At 52.2% G+C, this 14,880-nt stretch overlaps 6 protein-coding genes across 6 annotated transcripts; 3 read left to right on the forward strand and 3 right to left on the reverse strand.

The window, feature by feature from the left end:
• Window positions 1-174: 174 nt before the first annotated feature.
• On the reverse strand, window positions 175-857 carry VE01_02019 (uncharacterized protein; the record flags this gene model as incomplete). Its single annotated transcript, XM_018271533.1, has 2 exons — window positions 175-414; window positions 450-857. 2 exons carry the CDS (start codon window positions 855-857, stop codon window positions 175-177), a joined length of 648 nt encoding a protein of 215 aa, XP_018133648.1.
• A 340-nt stretch (window positions 858-1,197) lies between these two features.
• Window positions 1,198-1,707, reverse strand: VE01_02020 (uncharacterized protein; the record flags this gene model as incomplete). The annotated part of the gene is made up of 1 exon (XM_018271534.1): window positions 1,198-1,707. The coding sequence occupies one exon, from the start codon at window positions 1,705-1,707 to the stop codon at window positions 1,198-1,200; it is 510 nt and encodes a 169-aa protein (XP_018133478.1).
• A 1,833-nt stretch (window positions 1,708-3,540) lies between these two features.
• On the forward strand, window positions 3,541-5,739 carry VE01_02021 (uncharacterized protein). Its single transcript, XM_018271535.2, has 2 exons — window positions 3,541-4,802; window positions 4,896-5,739. The coding sequence occupies exons 1-2, from the start codon at window positions 4,209-4,211 to the stop codon at window positions 5,475-5,477; spliced, it is 1,176 nt and encodes a 391-aa protein (XP_018133477.1). The 5' UTR covers window positions 3,541-4,208; the 3' UTR covers window positions 5,478-5,739.
• A 1,000-nt stretch (window positions 5,740-6,739) lies between these two features.
• Window positions 6,740-9,436, reverse strand: DERI1 (D-erythrulose-4-phosphate isomerase 1; the record flags this gene model as incomplete). Its single annotated transcript, XM_018271536.2, has 3 exons — window positions 7,966-9,436; window positions 7,589-7,849; window positions 6,740-6,934 (listed from the first exon to the last, which is right to left on the reverse strand). The coding sequence occupies exons 1-3, from the start codon at window positions 8,164-8,166 to the stop codon at window positions 6,740-6,742; spliced, it is 657 nt and encodes a 218-aa protein (XP_018133480.1). The 5' UTR covers window positions 8,167-9,436.
• A 1,656-nt stretch (window positions 9,437-11,092) lies between these two features.
• On the forward strand, window positions 11,093-12,176 carry VE01_02023 (uncharacterized protein; the record flags this gene model as incomplete). The annotated part of the gene is made up of 3 exons (XM_018271537.1): window positions 11,093-11,468; window positions 11,546-11,817; window positions 11,898-12,176. The coding sequence occupies 3 exons, from the start codon at window positions 11,093-11,095 to the stop codon at window positions 12,174-12,176; spliced, it is 927 nt and encodes a 308-aa protein (XP_018133479.1).
• Window positions 12,177-12,622: 446 nt separating this feature from the next.
• On the forward strand, window positions 12,623-14,574 carry VE01_02024 (uncharacterized protein). Its single transcript, XM_018271538.2, has 4 exons — window positions 12,623-13,029; window positions 13,080-13,129; window positions 13,190-14,322; window positions 14,389-14,574. Exons 1-4 carry the CDS (start codon window positions 12,764-12,766, stop codon window positions 14,428-14,430), a joined length of 1,491 nt encoding a protein of 496 aa, XP_018133474.1. The 5' UTR covers window positions 12,623-12,763; the 3' UTR covers window positions 14,431-14,574.
• The last annotated feature ends 306 nt before the right edge of the window (window positions 14,575-14,880 follow it).

Below are 14,880 nucleotides of genomic sequence, written 5' to 3' on the forward strand. Positions count from 1 at the left end.
ACATATGAGAATAAGGATATGAAATAAACCAACCCTGTATCTACGAAACGGGGTTTTCAAATGCCCTTTCCATTGACGCTACTTGCTATAGTCATATGGTACCAAAAAAACAGATTGTTGATAAACTTACGAAGCCGGGATTCAACTACTCGTTGGAGAAAACGGCCACCTCATTTACACATTACTAACCTCTGCCTTGCAATCTTGCAACTTCGCCTCAATTAATGCTCGCACCTCCTCCGCCGAATGCACCTCGCTGAGCCAGCATTTCATCATCACATCCCCACACGGCAACTGGACTACAGATGGGAATTTCTTCTCCTCAAACAAAGCCGTCACCTCATCATCCTTCAGCTCCAAATACGGCTCTTTCCCCGTCATAATCTCATAAATCGTCGACCCCAACGCAAACAACTCCGTCTTAGCAGTCGACGGCTCCTTTATGTCACGAGGCATGAGCGCGTTCTTGGCTCCTCGCCGCGGATGTAAGAGCCCAGGTCGCCCTCGGGCATGTACTCGAGGATCAGCCCCTCGTCGCGCGAGTAACTGATCATCTCGAGGAGGCGGGGGTGCTTCTTGGGAAGGCGCTGGTAGATCCGTGACTCTAGCTCGAGGGAGTCAATAAAGCTCTCGTCAAGGCGCTCGGGGTAGACGTTTTTGCGGACGTGGTTGCTCGGGAGGTGGATGAGGCAGCTGCTGCCGGCGTTGATGACGTCGAGGCGGGTAGCGCGGATGGCGGGGTCGAGGTGGGGGGGAAGGGGGAGGGGCTGGGGCGGGTAGTGGGTTGGCGGTTGGGGGGGTTGGTTTCTCACTTGGGGGGCTTGGGTGGGGGGAAGTTCGGATGCGATGACGGCCATGTTGGGTGAGATGATGATATCCTTTTGAAAACTAAATTGTGCATAGGAAGAAGATTGATTCTCAGTCGGAGGGAAATGCAATGGGGATGTTTCAATTCTGGTTTTAGCGCGAGGGTGGCAGAGGACGAGAGCCAATTGATGATCCTCGTTTGGTCAACCACTGTTGGATATCCTAATTCGGAATAATGCATGTCTACCAAAGCAAAACCTACATCGAAGAGAGATTATAAGAATTATGGCATAAACCTGCCATGAAAAGGAAATAAAATAGAATGCCCCCGTCGTCTTTTCTGGAGGTCATCACGTATACTATCAACTTCGCAGATACCATTTACGAGTCTCACTGTCCCCACGGTTTACCCCAACCCTCTTCATCATTCAACATCTTCTCATATGCCCGAAACTCCCGCTCGAGATAGCGGAGCTGGTATGCGAATGGGCAGATCTTTAGGATGCGTGTGCGCGGGCGGCCTGGGAGGCACACGCGAGACACGCGGTTCTTCAAGCTTGCTACGACTTCTAGATCTAAAACATTAATCCGCGGAAGCTCCCTCGTATTAGCATCAACTGGCAGGAAATGCGGTGCCCACTCATCGCGCACGGCTTTTACTGCTCCATCCTCGTGAGATACAGTAAGAGTTGTCCACGCCTCGTTGTCCCAGTCTGGGACGGTGCGGCCGAGGTTTCTGATGAGGTCGAGGCCGTAGGTTAGGCTGTCTGTGGGGATGAGGGAGAGGGAGAGGGGGTGGATGTAGATTACTGTGCTGGTGGAGGGGAGGTCGCGGCGGAGCCGGTAGAGGCAGTCTTCCGTGCCCATGTCGAGAGATAAGAGGGTGTCTATGAGGGCCATGGCGGGAGAGGTAGTTGTGATAGCTGGATTGGTGAGCTGGGAGTAGATGGGCTGGGGTGACGGGGGGGAGGTATGTCTTAGATATCACGTGGTGATTTTGGGACATTGGGGTAGATTGTTTATCAAATTACTGGATATAACGACGCTATACAGAGAACTCGGTGTCGAAGGGAGAGGAAAGAAGATACTGGTTAGTTAGGTTGACGGGGAGGAAGAGAAGGAGAGGAAAGGATGAGAAGTCAGAACCAAGAGAGGACGAACAAACTTGGATATACCCAATTCAGGCGCATAAACGCAACTGACGAATCGGTCCCAGCGAGCTGGATATATCCCAATTCAGGCGCATAAAGGCATCCCCACGAAGAGGAACCAGGCCAGAACGATATCCCAATTCAGCCGCATAAACGCGCCCAACACCCAGAAGTCATACATACCCAATTCAGCCTCATAAACGCACCCCCACGAAGAGGAGCCAGGTCAGCACGATATACATCCAATTCAGCCGCATAAACGCGACCAATACCCAGGCCGAGGAGCGTCGACCCAACCCCAATCATCCACACAAACGCACCCGCCGAGTCTCGCCGGCCTATAAACGCGACAACACACATATAGTATATACTCCCATCCAGTCATCATCGCGTCTGACATTCCTTCTCTTCTCACATAAGCCGCCTCCCAATAATGTCATGTCATCTCCCCCTTCCCCTTTCATAAAATCGATAATAATACACGAACTATCCTTAAGCCATGGCCTCGGCACCACTAGTGGACAATAGCGTCCGCCCTGACCGCTAGGGGTCCACAGCCCACACGACACGACTCTGTGATCGGGGGCCGAAGGACCCGCTGTGCGTTGCTTTTTTAGTGAGGTAGCACCAGGTCATCGACGTGAGTCGAGACCGGTCGGCGTCATGTGCAATTTCCCATCACAACGTCTTTTTCACGAGTCTTCGCGCCAAGTTGCTCACCCACCAGCACCGCGTTTTCTCAGCCCTAAGAATAATAACATGTCAGCATCAGCATGTGGAGATGAGGAATTGGGCAAGTCAACTTGGGAAGGCTTCATCAGTGGATCCATCCAGACCGAATCAGGCACCTCGAACGCGATCGCGTCAGGGGCCGAGAGGGTGGTTCTGGTTGCCTTATTTGATGCCTCGCGGTTTGGGTGGTGTCTGACGTTGAGCCGTGTGCTGTGGAGATGACACTAGGGGGGACGTGGACAGGCCCACTTGAGCTCCGTTAATCAATATATTTGCTTGGCGATGGGTGAGGGGATTTCGTATAGGGGTAGTGATGAATATTGGCTTGGTGGACGGAGGTAGTACTGCAGGATTCGAATATTATAATACTATTGATATGCTCGTTATATATCGTCATATTATCTCAATGTCCCTGCACGAATCAGGTCTCTAGCTAAGGTATGCGCGTTATTCCTAGATTATCGTGCAACGAAGCGGGTGGTGCTTGATTGCATCGCAGCGCATGGCTGCTGTAGGGGTGTGTCATGACACTAGATATGCCTCTAGTATGCTTGTCCAGGGTAGAAGATACACTATTCGTCCATACATACATTCTCGCCGCCACAGCCGGGTAGAGGTACGTGCATACGGGTAAAGATGGTTGCATTGAAATTGGCAATTCATCCACATTGTTTCCTCTACAGGCTTCATTTCTATCTCCCTTCTGACCAGACTATCCCCCTTAGAGCCAATCATTGGCTCTAAGTCCACTGTAGAATCGATAGTATGCCCATATTTTACATCTATTATATACAAATTGTATATTTACCGTATATTTGCATACATATCTGCTATTTTATACACATACCATCTCTCTATATATATCCACACTACCACTTTATACAACTCTCAAAACGCCATTTATCGATTCCTCCCGCCCCATAACACCCACCAACCCACGAGCTCAGTCCCCATCCTGGCCTACTACCCCTACATTTGCCCCGCCAGCTCCAGGCCCCCCCATACAAAGTGGGAAAACTGGCACGAAAAAAGGAACAAACCCTCCCAATCTCGTTTCCCCGTTACCCGATCCCGCTGTCTCTCAATGCCTCATCTTCTCCCTCTGCCCTCGCCGTTGTCGTCCTTACCCTAACCACAGCCTTCGGCCTCAATACACTCGCTTTAAATATCGTCACTCGTTTGAGAATATCGTATCTATCCTAGCCTCACAGTACCTATCCGTTTCGAACTCCCCACGCCGCGTTTCGCGCAAACACCCGTTCTAAGACATTCCGCGACGATCACTTGTTCCAGACCACGACTCGTTTGCCCAAACACCACCTCGAAACAAAAGGAACCAAAAAAAGCTATCCAGAGCTCCTGACAAGCTCAGGCTCAGTCCGGCCTCACGGCCACAAAACATCCTCTTCCTCCCCGCCACAGAGGAAGACGACACCATACCCGCGCCTCACCTACGGCACCGTGTCGTGCATCGCACCCAGACAGATGCCCTCTCCAAAACCATAGGCGGACCACGACATGCCCACGCGCTCTGCGCTCCTAAGCATGCCCTCGCCATCCCCCGTCCCGCTGCGCAGGCGCTCCGCGTACCTCCCGCGCTCTCTCACCTCGCTCGTCCTCCTCGCGGTGTGTTTAACATTCACGCTCGCGCTTGCGGCGAGGCCGCCGACTATACCGGATACGCTTGTCCCGCCTGCGGATCTGAGCGCTGGCATTGCGGCGGAGCTGAGGAAGTTGGAGGAGAAGGGGATTGTGTTGCTTGATACGAGACCGCCGCCGAGGGTGGGTGGTGGTTGGGATTTGGCTTCGTATTCTGGTGACCTCCTGAGGAGGGGGTTTGTTGATCTCGTGCTGAGGAAGGAGGATGAGGATGAATCTACCACCACTACTGCGCCTTCCAAGACCTCCACGAAGAGCTCCACCACCACCACCGCCGGCGATAGCGACAGCGTGGCAACCGCCGAGCCAACAAGCACAACCGCCGAGCTCCCAAAGCCATTCGACAGCAATATCGGCGCCAACTTCGCAGCAGAAGAATGTCCCGTCTTCATAGCCAGTTTCCTCGCCAACCCCGAATTCCAGTCCTGCTACCCTGTCTCCCTTCTTCTCGAGGTACGTTCCCTCTCCCCCCCTTTCACCCCCCATCACACACCCCTTCCCAACTCACCCCATACCAAGGATAATAAGCTAACAAGTGTGATAAAGTCCTCCCAAGCTTTCTTCCAAACCCTCCGCTCCCCCTTCCTCACCACCGCCCTCCTCGACCACTCCTGCGCCGCCCCTGCATCATGCGCCCCGTACCTCTCCTCCCTAGCCGCGACCCTAAACAGCACCTGCGCCCTCGACCTCTCCCGCTCCAACCCCACCGCCACCATGGCCCTAACCGGGCTCCTCGCCTACCCCTCTCTCCGCACCGCTACCTGTCTCAAGTCCCCTACCGGATCCTACTGTTTCGCCGACGCGATTACGAATTCCACCTCTGACGAGGACGCGTATGTGTACTACCTGGGCGTGGGGAATGAGTTACCAAGTACGACGAAGATGACGTGTAATAAGTGCCTGAAGGATGTGGTGGGGGTTTTTGGGGCGGCGGCCGCGAATAGGACGGCGCCGGTGGCGGCGGTGTATGCGGAGGGGGCGGCGGTGGTTAATGGGGTTTGTGGGAGCGGGTGGGTTAATGAGACGATGCCTAATGCTTTGACTGGTGCTGCTGGAGCCCTGGGGGGTAGTGGGATTACTGGCGTGGTTGTTGCGTCGCTGGTGGGGGTGATGATGCTCGTGATGTGAGGGTTTAGTCGGTGGAATACATATTAGAATGGGATGGATCTTATTATATATAGTCAGGCAGGCGTTTTTGGGTTAGCAGCCGGGCGCTGGGGTGGGTTTTGGGTTCAGCGGGTGCCTGGGTTTGGGTTATATATTGGCTTTTTTGGTGGAGGAAGGTGCGATCGAGGTGTGGGGGGAGAAATAGAAAGGGAAGGAGGGAAGAAAGGGGATTTTTGTATATACCTTCACCATGAAGAGGAAATGGATAACACATATATATACTACTGCTCACTCATCTGTTTCGTGGTGATTTGTACGTAACAAGCCTCCAGGGGTATGTTACTAATTAGGGTATTTACGTGAGAAGTTAGATGTGAAGTTACGCCAATGAATGGGGTTGGTCAAAATTGGAATGGAAAGAACGACATACCGTACGAAGAAATAACTGCATGAGGAAAGAACGACTAACATAGGAAGGAACGATTATCAGAAGAAGGAACGACTGTCTGGTTGTTCCTTCCTTCCCAGCCACTCCCACTCATTCTGTCTGATATCTTCATACCCAATTCCCCCATCCTTAACTCCAGACGTGGATGCCACTCAAAAAGAGTATATTCTCTTTGTAGTTTGACAGCCGTCTCAAAGATAAGCAAGGCAGACAATATACGACGCGCAGAAATAGCGCTCTTGAGTTAATCCTTTGACAATCGATGGATGGACGTAATTGGCTTGCTACAACTTTTAAACGGCTGCTAACGAGATGAAGGGGCTCTCTACTACAGTCGAGACCGTTTGGATGATCATCCGGATAATGACGCCCGGGGGGGGGGGGGGGGGGGGGGGGTACTGGATGACGGGAAGAAAAGCGTGGTGATGATGTAAAAAGCATGGTGACAAGAATGGTGGTGACAAGAAGCAGTGCTGATAGAATGGAGGTGCGGATCATGGGTGCTGGCCTATGTTAGGGTCCCAAACGTCTCTCTTCGACGCTGGACAACCTCCCTCTTCTTCTCCCCTCTTCCGCTTGAACTCGTTAAACTTGGTATCTATCTCATCTCCATTATATCGAACCAGCTATTCCGAGGTTCGAAAAATTGCACTATAGACAGCCTCACCATTCCCCACTAGTAGATTATACGCGGCCAAAACTTCATAGACGCATTGCACGATGCAGACAGCTATAAACCTTCTTGGCATTCTGCTACAGTGCGGGGCGGGTGTGTGGTGGCTGGGATGGGGGAGGGTTACAGAGTGATGGTGGCGGTAGCAATAGGAAATGGTAGTTAGAAGGCGTCGACATCCAGGAAATGGAAACCCGGATAAGTGAGATGGAAGCCGATGCGCAGGAGATTCGGGTAGTTGCTACTCGGCTTATTATTGACCATCGTGAGGCGCGCTGGTGGAAAGGACAGTTTCAAGAAGGCAGCATTAACAAGAAGGCAGTGTCGGCAAGAAGGCAGCGTTGACAGAAAGCGGATCTTGGGTGTTAGTTAATGGCAGGGTCCTAAACGTCTTTCTTCGACCCTGAAAAAAAAAAAAAAGCTGGCGTCATCTCATACAGAAGATTTATAGACAGTTCGGCACCCGTAATTGTACTTGAGACCATGTTAATATCAGAAGCAGGCCATGTTGGTATGCAGTAAAAGTGCAGGTGAGACTCCGCAATAGTTTCAGGCTACAACAAATGTTACTTAGTCAAATCTTGTGTGAACATGGTTTTTGGGGCTACGGATTGGAAGTTAATGTTGTGCATTGGATTTCACTGCAATCTTTTACACGCCTCTGAAAAAACCTCGGAGCCACAGTGATAAAAAGATAAATATGGAGAGATAAAAAGACAGCGACTATTAAGGCTTCAAAAGCAGAAACAAGCCGCCCAACCCCCCCTTTTTGTTTCCTTTTGCCCCTGTCCATATGTAGACCCATTGTTTCTAAATCCTTTTCCTTTACCATTTTCTTTTCCCATGTCCTGAGAATTATCCAACAAAAGAGAGAAAAATATGAAACACAACGCCGGTATCCAGTCTATACCCCAATAGCCCCATCTCACAACCTTCCCCCCACATCTCACAGCCACCCCACCACTATGCCTTAACCCCCCAAGCCCCCTCCCTCTCATACATACAAATAACCTCCACCTTCTCGCCACTCTTACTCCGTCCATCAAAGCGATATCCCACCCACTCCCTGACTAATCGTCTCGCGAGCTCGACGCCGATGACGCGCTGCCCCAGACACAGGACCTGCGCGTTGTTGGAGAGCACGCCGCGTTCGACACTGAAGCTGTCGTGGGCGGTGACGGCGCGGATGCCGGGGACTTTGTTGGCGGCGATGGCGACGCCGAGGCCGGTGCCGCAGATGAGGATAGCGCGGTCTGCTTCTCCAGCTGCGATCTGGGGAGAGGTTAGCGGATGACAGGAAATTGGGGTTGCGATGTGAAAGGCTAAGATGGGAATGAGGTGTAAAGGGGAGTGCCTGGGAGAGGGCGGGGTGGGAGAAGGAGACGAACCTTTCTAGCGGCTGCCACGGCGTAGTGCGGGTAGGCGGTGGTGTCGGAGACCGAGTAGGGCCCGACGTCTGTGACGAGGGAGACGCGCGGGTCATCCTCGAGGTCTTGGAAGATGGCGGCTTTGTAGGCGAAGCCTGCTTCGTCGCCGCCGAGGACGATGCGGAGTGGAGCGGCGGGGGGTGTGATTGTTTTGACGACCATGTTGGCGGTTTATTGGATATGTGAGTGAGGTGGTGTGGTAGTAGTTTGGGTAGGATAGGGTGGTGAGTGAGAAGTAGGAGGTAGGGTGTGGCTTGGAAAGGGGGGTTAACACTGGTAAGAGGATGCAGAAGAAACGCAGTGAGAGACGGGGGGGAAGTGAGAGAGTTTATATTCCCTCACAAGTCCCTCCGGCGCTTCGTCTTCCATCCGGACGACAATCGAAGACGCAAAAAGGGAGAAGACAACAGAATACGGACGCGCGCATCGAGGAATGCCACGGCGCGGTGCGAGGAAATAGATACGACGATCTCACTCACTAGGTTGTTCCCGCAACCTGGGTAGGTAACTGGTGGTGCACCAAGTGGCGCTCCCTCCCTTTCCGGGACGCGGGCTACTAGGATGCCCATATCGCCTGCTCCTGCCGTACCCCGATAACTGGACTTACCTTACTGCATGAATAGCAGGGGCACCTGCCTGCCTATCGCAGGACCCGGGCTTGATTGTTTGCAGGCGGTCTGGGAGGGTCGCCCGTGAGGTGCGGGCGGGAGACAAGGGCGTGATACGGCTGCGTGGAACCAAGGGACGAGGCACATATGCCGGGGGATCTGGATTCTCGGCAGTGTGTCGCTTGCTCAGATCTTGGTACGTAGTGACCAGTACCGTGCAGAGACCGACCGACGGTGAGGGAAAGGTGAAGTCAGAGGATCGGATGGTGTGCTAGGTCCGGGAGGCAGTCCCAGGCGCGGACGCAGGTAAACGGTACATCAGGCGGCGTGCTGGAGCTGAGTGGTGGGCGATGGGTGTACAGATGAGCAAATCGTGCGTCTCTTTCAATCGGGGAATGGGGTCCAGAGGTGAAATCAGAACGGGGTTTGAGATGGGGCCAGGATGGGCATGTCAGGGGCGGCGCAAGGCGAGCTCTAGCGCGGCGGGCAGGTGGGTTCCGAGCTCCCCGGGCAGTGGCGGCCGGAAGCTGCTGTATCTCGCCGGGTCACGACAATAGTGGTGTTGTCAAGGGGGAATAGGAGGATGATATTGGAGGAGGGATATACGTAAATGTAGGACGGTGTAGAGCCGTATGGGTGCCTAGGCGTCCCGATGCTGGTGATGGTGGCGGCGCTGCTGGAGAGAGGTGGATGGCACGGATAGGTGAGTGGCCAATTGGAAATGAAGAAAGGATGGATTGATGTGCATATGATAATTGATAAGAGACATGAGAGAGGGGAATTGTAGGAGAGTGGACTGTAAGGATTTGGGATACTGAAAATAGTAATGCAATTCCGCAAGGTGGGATCTCTGGTTGGTCCCTTGGTAGAATATGCATGATGCATATGCACGGCGCGCGCCACCATTCAGCACTCGTATATTTTCTTCGGGTCGATTGAGGCGTTCTAGGGGCTTGCGTAGATGACGATTGACATTTTCCCATAAGTGAGACAGCAAACCACTTTCTGATGGGGGATCCGGAGGAAATTCCGGTACCGCGATCGAAACGACTATTCGGCATCGGCATCGACATCGACATCGACAAGCAAGATCGACCCTATCCTCAAGACTGCCAGCCAGCCATGATCATCCCGCCATCTTCCGTTCTCTGAGCAAATTATGCGAATCTTTGGATTTGGGCAACACAGATAGGGTAGAGAGAGCTAATCTTGCCTGATCATGCAGTTATCCCCGTAGGACATACAGCGGCTGACAGATCGATCGTGGTGTCTCCTTACACAACGTAGGCCACACTCGTGGTACACAGCGCTGTTATTGAGAAAAGGGAGAAAAAAAAAGCTGGAAACTAGAGAAAAATGTGATGAGGAAATTTAGGAAATAGCGCGGGAACGGCGCTTTCCCTAAATTCTCCTATCTGTCAAACTCTCCTCTCCAAATCGATGCTCCTCCCCCAATCGATGCTCCTCCCCGTTTATTTCTCCTTTCTTTGGCCCCCTTCCTTGTTGCAGTGTCGTGTTTGCTTGTCTCCCTATCATTCTGCCACAGCACAGGTCGTCCCAGGCGACAGAAATTTTCTGCAGGAGAGCTGTCATATTCGGGGATATAGAGGTTTCATTTCCCCCCTATAATCCCAGCCACCTGCCAAGCCGCAGATCTGGTACAATGGCTACAATGACCACAAAGGCCACAGGTAGAACTGTGTCGCGGTCAGCAGATACATGATTCAGATAATGTTTGTATGCCGTTGCCGCAGATCTTGGGAATTCTACATGGCACGAGATTGCACCATGTTGTTGTCACCGTTTTTCGCAATCTTTTCCTCTCCCTTTTTGCTCCTGTTCTCGCCAGAGCCTATCTAAGATAGGCGACTCAGTTATCCATTCTCTGCGTCTGCGATAGCTTGAGTATATTTCTTGGGGGTTTTATGGAGCAGTGACACTGCCAGAAGACTATGGATTCCAGAATTTACCTGTTGGCAGTGTTGACGGTGAGGCCGAGATGACCTTGACTGCTCACTCTCCATGAGGTAGATTCAGAGCCTTGGTGTCAAGAATCAGTATTTTGTAAAGTGATGCTGAACCACACTCTCAAACGTCAATTGAATCAAGGGATTCGTTGTATATTCACTTCTGACTTCTGGTGAATTCTGATTGGTGCCAGGAGGAATGAATCCGACTTGGCCATCTCATGATTCTAAAGTTGGAGGCGAGTATCATCCCAAGACCAGCGCTTCCATCTAATACCTACTCAACAAAGAGTGAATATCTATCTGCCCCGCGCCTGCAAATTCAAGTGAATTTCTTTCCTCCAATCACCAAGTAAAAAACCATCTTCCAAGACGAATCCTTTCCTTCGTTTCTTCCACCACCACCATCAACAATCTACTCATAGATTGCTACCACACACACCTTCCATCAACCAGTCCATCACCTACTCACCTCAAGCAATCACTCAGGCAAATCAATCACTGCTAGCCATGATGGACCCAGCAGTTAAAACCCCAGACCTCAAGGTCCAAGAACCTATCCACCTATCCACCATCTACGAATCCCAAACCGAGGATGCCTTCAAACCAGCATCCACAGCCTCAAAGGTCCCAGAAGCCCCCACCGGACAAACCACGACCAGAGAATCGTCGATCTCAAAGACCTCATCCTCAGCAATCACCCCCGAGGCCCCGGCAGCGGAAGTCCAAGCCAAAGCCCAAGTCGAAGACGAAACCCAAGCCCAAGCAGGCCAAGAGAGGAGCGTCCCAAGCCTCTTCAGCCTCGCAGGAAAAATCATCATCGTCACTGGAGCAGCACGCGACATCGGCCTCACCATGTCAGAGTCGCTCGTCGAGTGCGGAGCCATCGGTGAGTCTCTCCTCCCTCCCAGCGCCTCACAAACCCAACTAACATACCCCAGTTCATGAGCTCGACCGCCTCCCCAGCCCCAGCCCCGAGTTCGACCGCCTCGCCGCCTCTCCCCAAAGGAACACTAACCTACCACCCCATCGACGTTGTCGACGTCCCTGCGCTAGACACTCTCGTCACCAGCATCGCCGGAACACACTCCAGGCTCCACGGCCTCATCGCAGCAGCTGGGATCCAGCACGAAGCTCCCGCTCTTACCTACTCTGCCGAGACATGCAACCGGGTCCTGGCTGTAAACATCACCGGCGTGATGTCTTCCGCACAGGCCGTCGCGCATGCCATGCGCCAGGTTCGATTGCTCTGATCGCGTCAATGAGCGGGACCGTTGCGAACCGTGGGTTGCCCTGCGCGGCGTACAATGCCTCGAAGGCTGGGGTTCAGCAGCTGGGGCGTAGTTTGGCGGCGGAGTGGGGGAGAGAGGGGATCAGGGTCAATACGATTAGCCCGGGCTACGTGGTGACGCAGATGGTGGAGGAGCTTTTTGAGAAGTTTCCAGAGAGGAGAGATGGGTGGGCGGGGGAGAATATGCTTGGGAGGTTGGGGAAGCCGGGGGATTTGGGTGGGGCAGGGGTGTTTCTCATGGCGGGGTGCAGTGGGTGGATGACTGGAGGGGATTTGAGGATTGATGGAGGGAATACTGCTTGGTAGGGGATTGGATATCAGAGCTGTTTTGCGGGCGTTTTGAGGAAGGTTGGGTGGTGAATTGCGTTGATTTCACATGCTGAGGGCTTGTCTTGTGCCTGGATATATAATTACACACACAGCCTCCATTCTGGACACACACTACTCAATGAAAACTATTTACATGTACGTCATTCTACACAAGCTTTTTAATAAACGATGAAATATAAAACAGGTAGATACTGCACTATCTGTTTTATTTGTTTCTCGTATAGTCTCTAGCTTGTGAATGTGGTAAGGGTCAAAGGACGGCCCGATGACGACTATGCCGATCAAATTTAATGCCGTGAGAGAATGGCCGAGCTCGAGTTGGACAACCATGTTACAGATTATTTCCCCGCACATCCAATGGATCCGGGGCTACCCCGCATAAATCTCCGCAGTAAGTTTCCCCTTTCACATCATGAGCATTTCTCACTTTGAACCTATGTAGATCGTGGTTGACTTTCCATGTCGCTTGGGGAGGTTTGGATATCTATAAATGAGGCCGATGGCGACCACTTTCCGTGTCTCTTCATTCTGTACGCCGTGCTTGAGATCAAATAACTATCGACATGCATTCAAATTTGTTCCAGGCAACCCAAGCGGCGAGCTTGCTCCTCACGGCTGGCTCCTTGCTCCCTATCGCAGCCGCAAAGACCGCGGCGGAATGGCGTGAACTGTCCATTTACCAGGTCTTGACCGACCGATTTGCAACAACTGATGGCTCTTCCCCAAGTTGTGGGATCACAGACTACTGCGGTGGTACATGGAAAGGGCTGGAGAATAAGCTTGATTACATCCAGGGAATGGGGTTTGAGGCAGTTTGGATCTCTCCAGTGTAACGTCTTTTGTATCCAGCCAAATAACAGTTGACTGACACTGTATTAGCGTTCATAACATCGACGGGAGTACTCCTGCCGGCTATGCGTATCATGGGTGTGCGTTTTACTTCTAACCCGCACTCTCTATCTATGAGGGTATTCTAACATTGAAGATAGATTGGGCTGATAACCCTTACACGCTCAACGACCACTTTGGCACTACAGATGATCTTAAGAGCCTTTCAGATGCTCTCCATGGGCGTGGCATGTCACTGATGGTCGACGTTGTAATCAATCACTTCGGATCAATCCAGGATTCAGGCTCGGTAGACTACAGTGCATACCCTTCGCCGTTCGATGCCGCGTCAGCCTTCCATTCACCTTGCGCAATTGACTATACGAGCCAAACGTCCATCGAGAATTGCTGGGTTGTGACTTCGCCTGCCCCTTCTCTACCTGATGTCAATTCTGAAGACGCATCCGTCTTCGGAGCTCTAGTGGATAGTGTCGTTGACCTTGTTAGCAACTATAGCATTGACGGCATCCGTCTTGATACGGCCAAGCATGTCCCAAAAGAATACCTCACTCAGTTCCAGGAGGCAGTCGGTGTCTTTGTGACAGGAGAGGCCTTGGATGGGGACCCAGCATATGTCTCGGGATATCAAGGCCCACTCAACAGCTTGATCAATTACCCACTCTGGTACGATCTCATCAGATCTTTTATGGGTGGGAGCTTCGATGGCCTCGCAGCAATGATTAGCACTGAAGCTACATCTTTCTCCGACGTTAACGTCCTGACGAACTTCCTCGATAACCACGACCAACCTCGCATTGCGAGCCAGTCCGGCGACGATGAGGTCAAAGACAAAAACGCGGTGACATTCCTGATGTTCACTTCTGGGATTCCTATGGTCTACTACGGCTTTGAGCAGCGATTCACCGGTGCAGCTGACCCAAACAACCGCGAAACGCTCTGGACCAGCGGTTACAACACCGACACGACGCTGTACAAGTATATTACACAACTACACGAGATCAGGGACATCGCGTCGAATGTTACTGACAAGGCAACCTATTTCTCCTCCAATGTGGCAGTCCTTGGCACTTCGAACGAATATATGGCCCTGCAGCGTGGGCCTGCCGTGGTGGTGGTGTCAAATGTCGGTGCCGCGGGCACCAGTGACAGCTTCAGCGTCACAGGGTCGACGTTTTCTTCTGGAGACTCAATTGTTGATCTCCTAGACTGTACTGCGGCAACTGTTGGCGACTCTGGCGCATTCACAAGCCCATCGGCCAATGGGGAAGCTAGAGTAAGTGATCATAACACCCCTGCCCCTTATGAATCGAGACATTAGATGGCTGACTTTCCCGCGTAGATCTGGGTACAAACGGAGAACAAGGGCAGCTTCTGTCCTTGAGGTTATGTGGTTGAAGAGAATTTATAGTTCGAATATATGTTGAGGCGCTTCAAACTATTTGGTCGGGTAAGACCTGGGTCAGCGGCTCATCTCAGTAGCCTTGCAAGAAACTATCGAGCCTCTGGTAGTATTGTGAGCACGGTATAGGCTAGAATACTTAGGCAAAAAATATATAAATGCCGAATTTGCTAGAATTTGCTCTTATACCAGACGCTCAGGAACCAGCTTCCCCTCGAGGCAAACGTGTAGCCACTGAGCTGGCTTCCCGCTTGCCTGAAGGGGGGGGACTGGTCCCTAAGGCTCCAGCCACTTCCATAAGCGTCCGGACGAACTATATGTATCAGCTCAAGCTGCTGCCCTTTAATTCCAAAGGTCTGATGGTCTAGTGGTAAGGCACCGCTTCTCAACTTCCGATTTTGGGCCTTCGGCACTCAAACCCCTTGGATACTT

This window comes from Pseudogymnoascus verrucosus (genome assembly GCF_001662655.1).
Source record: "Pseudogymnoascus verrucosus strain UAMH 10579 unplaced genomic scaffold scaffold_6, whole genome shotgun sequence".
In the NCBI taxonomy this organism is placed as follows: Eukaryota; Fungi; Ascomycota; class Leotiomycetes; order Thelebolales; family Thelebolaceae; genus Pseudogymnoascus; species Pseudogymnoascus verrucosus.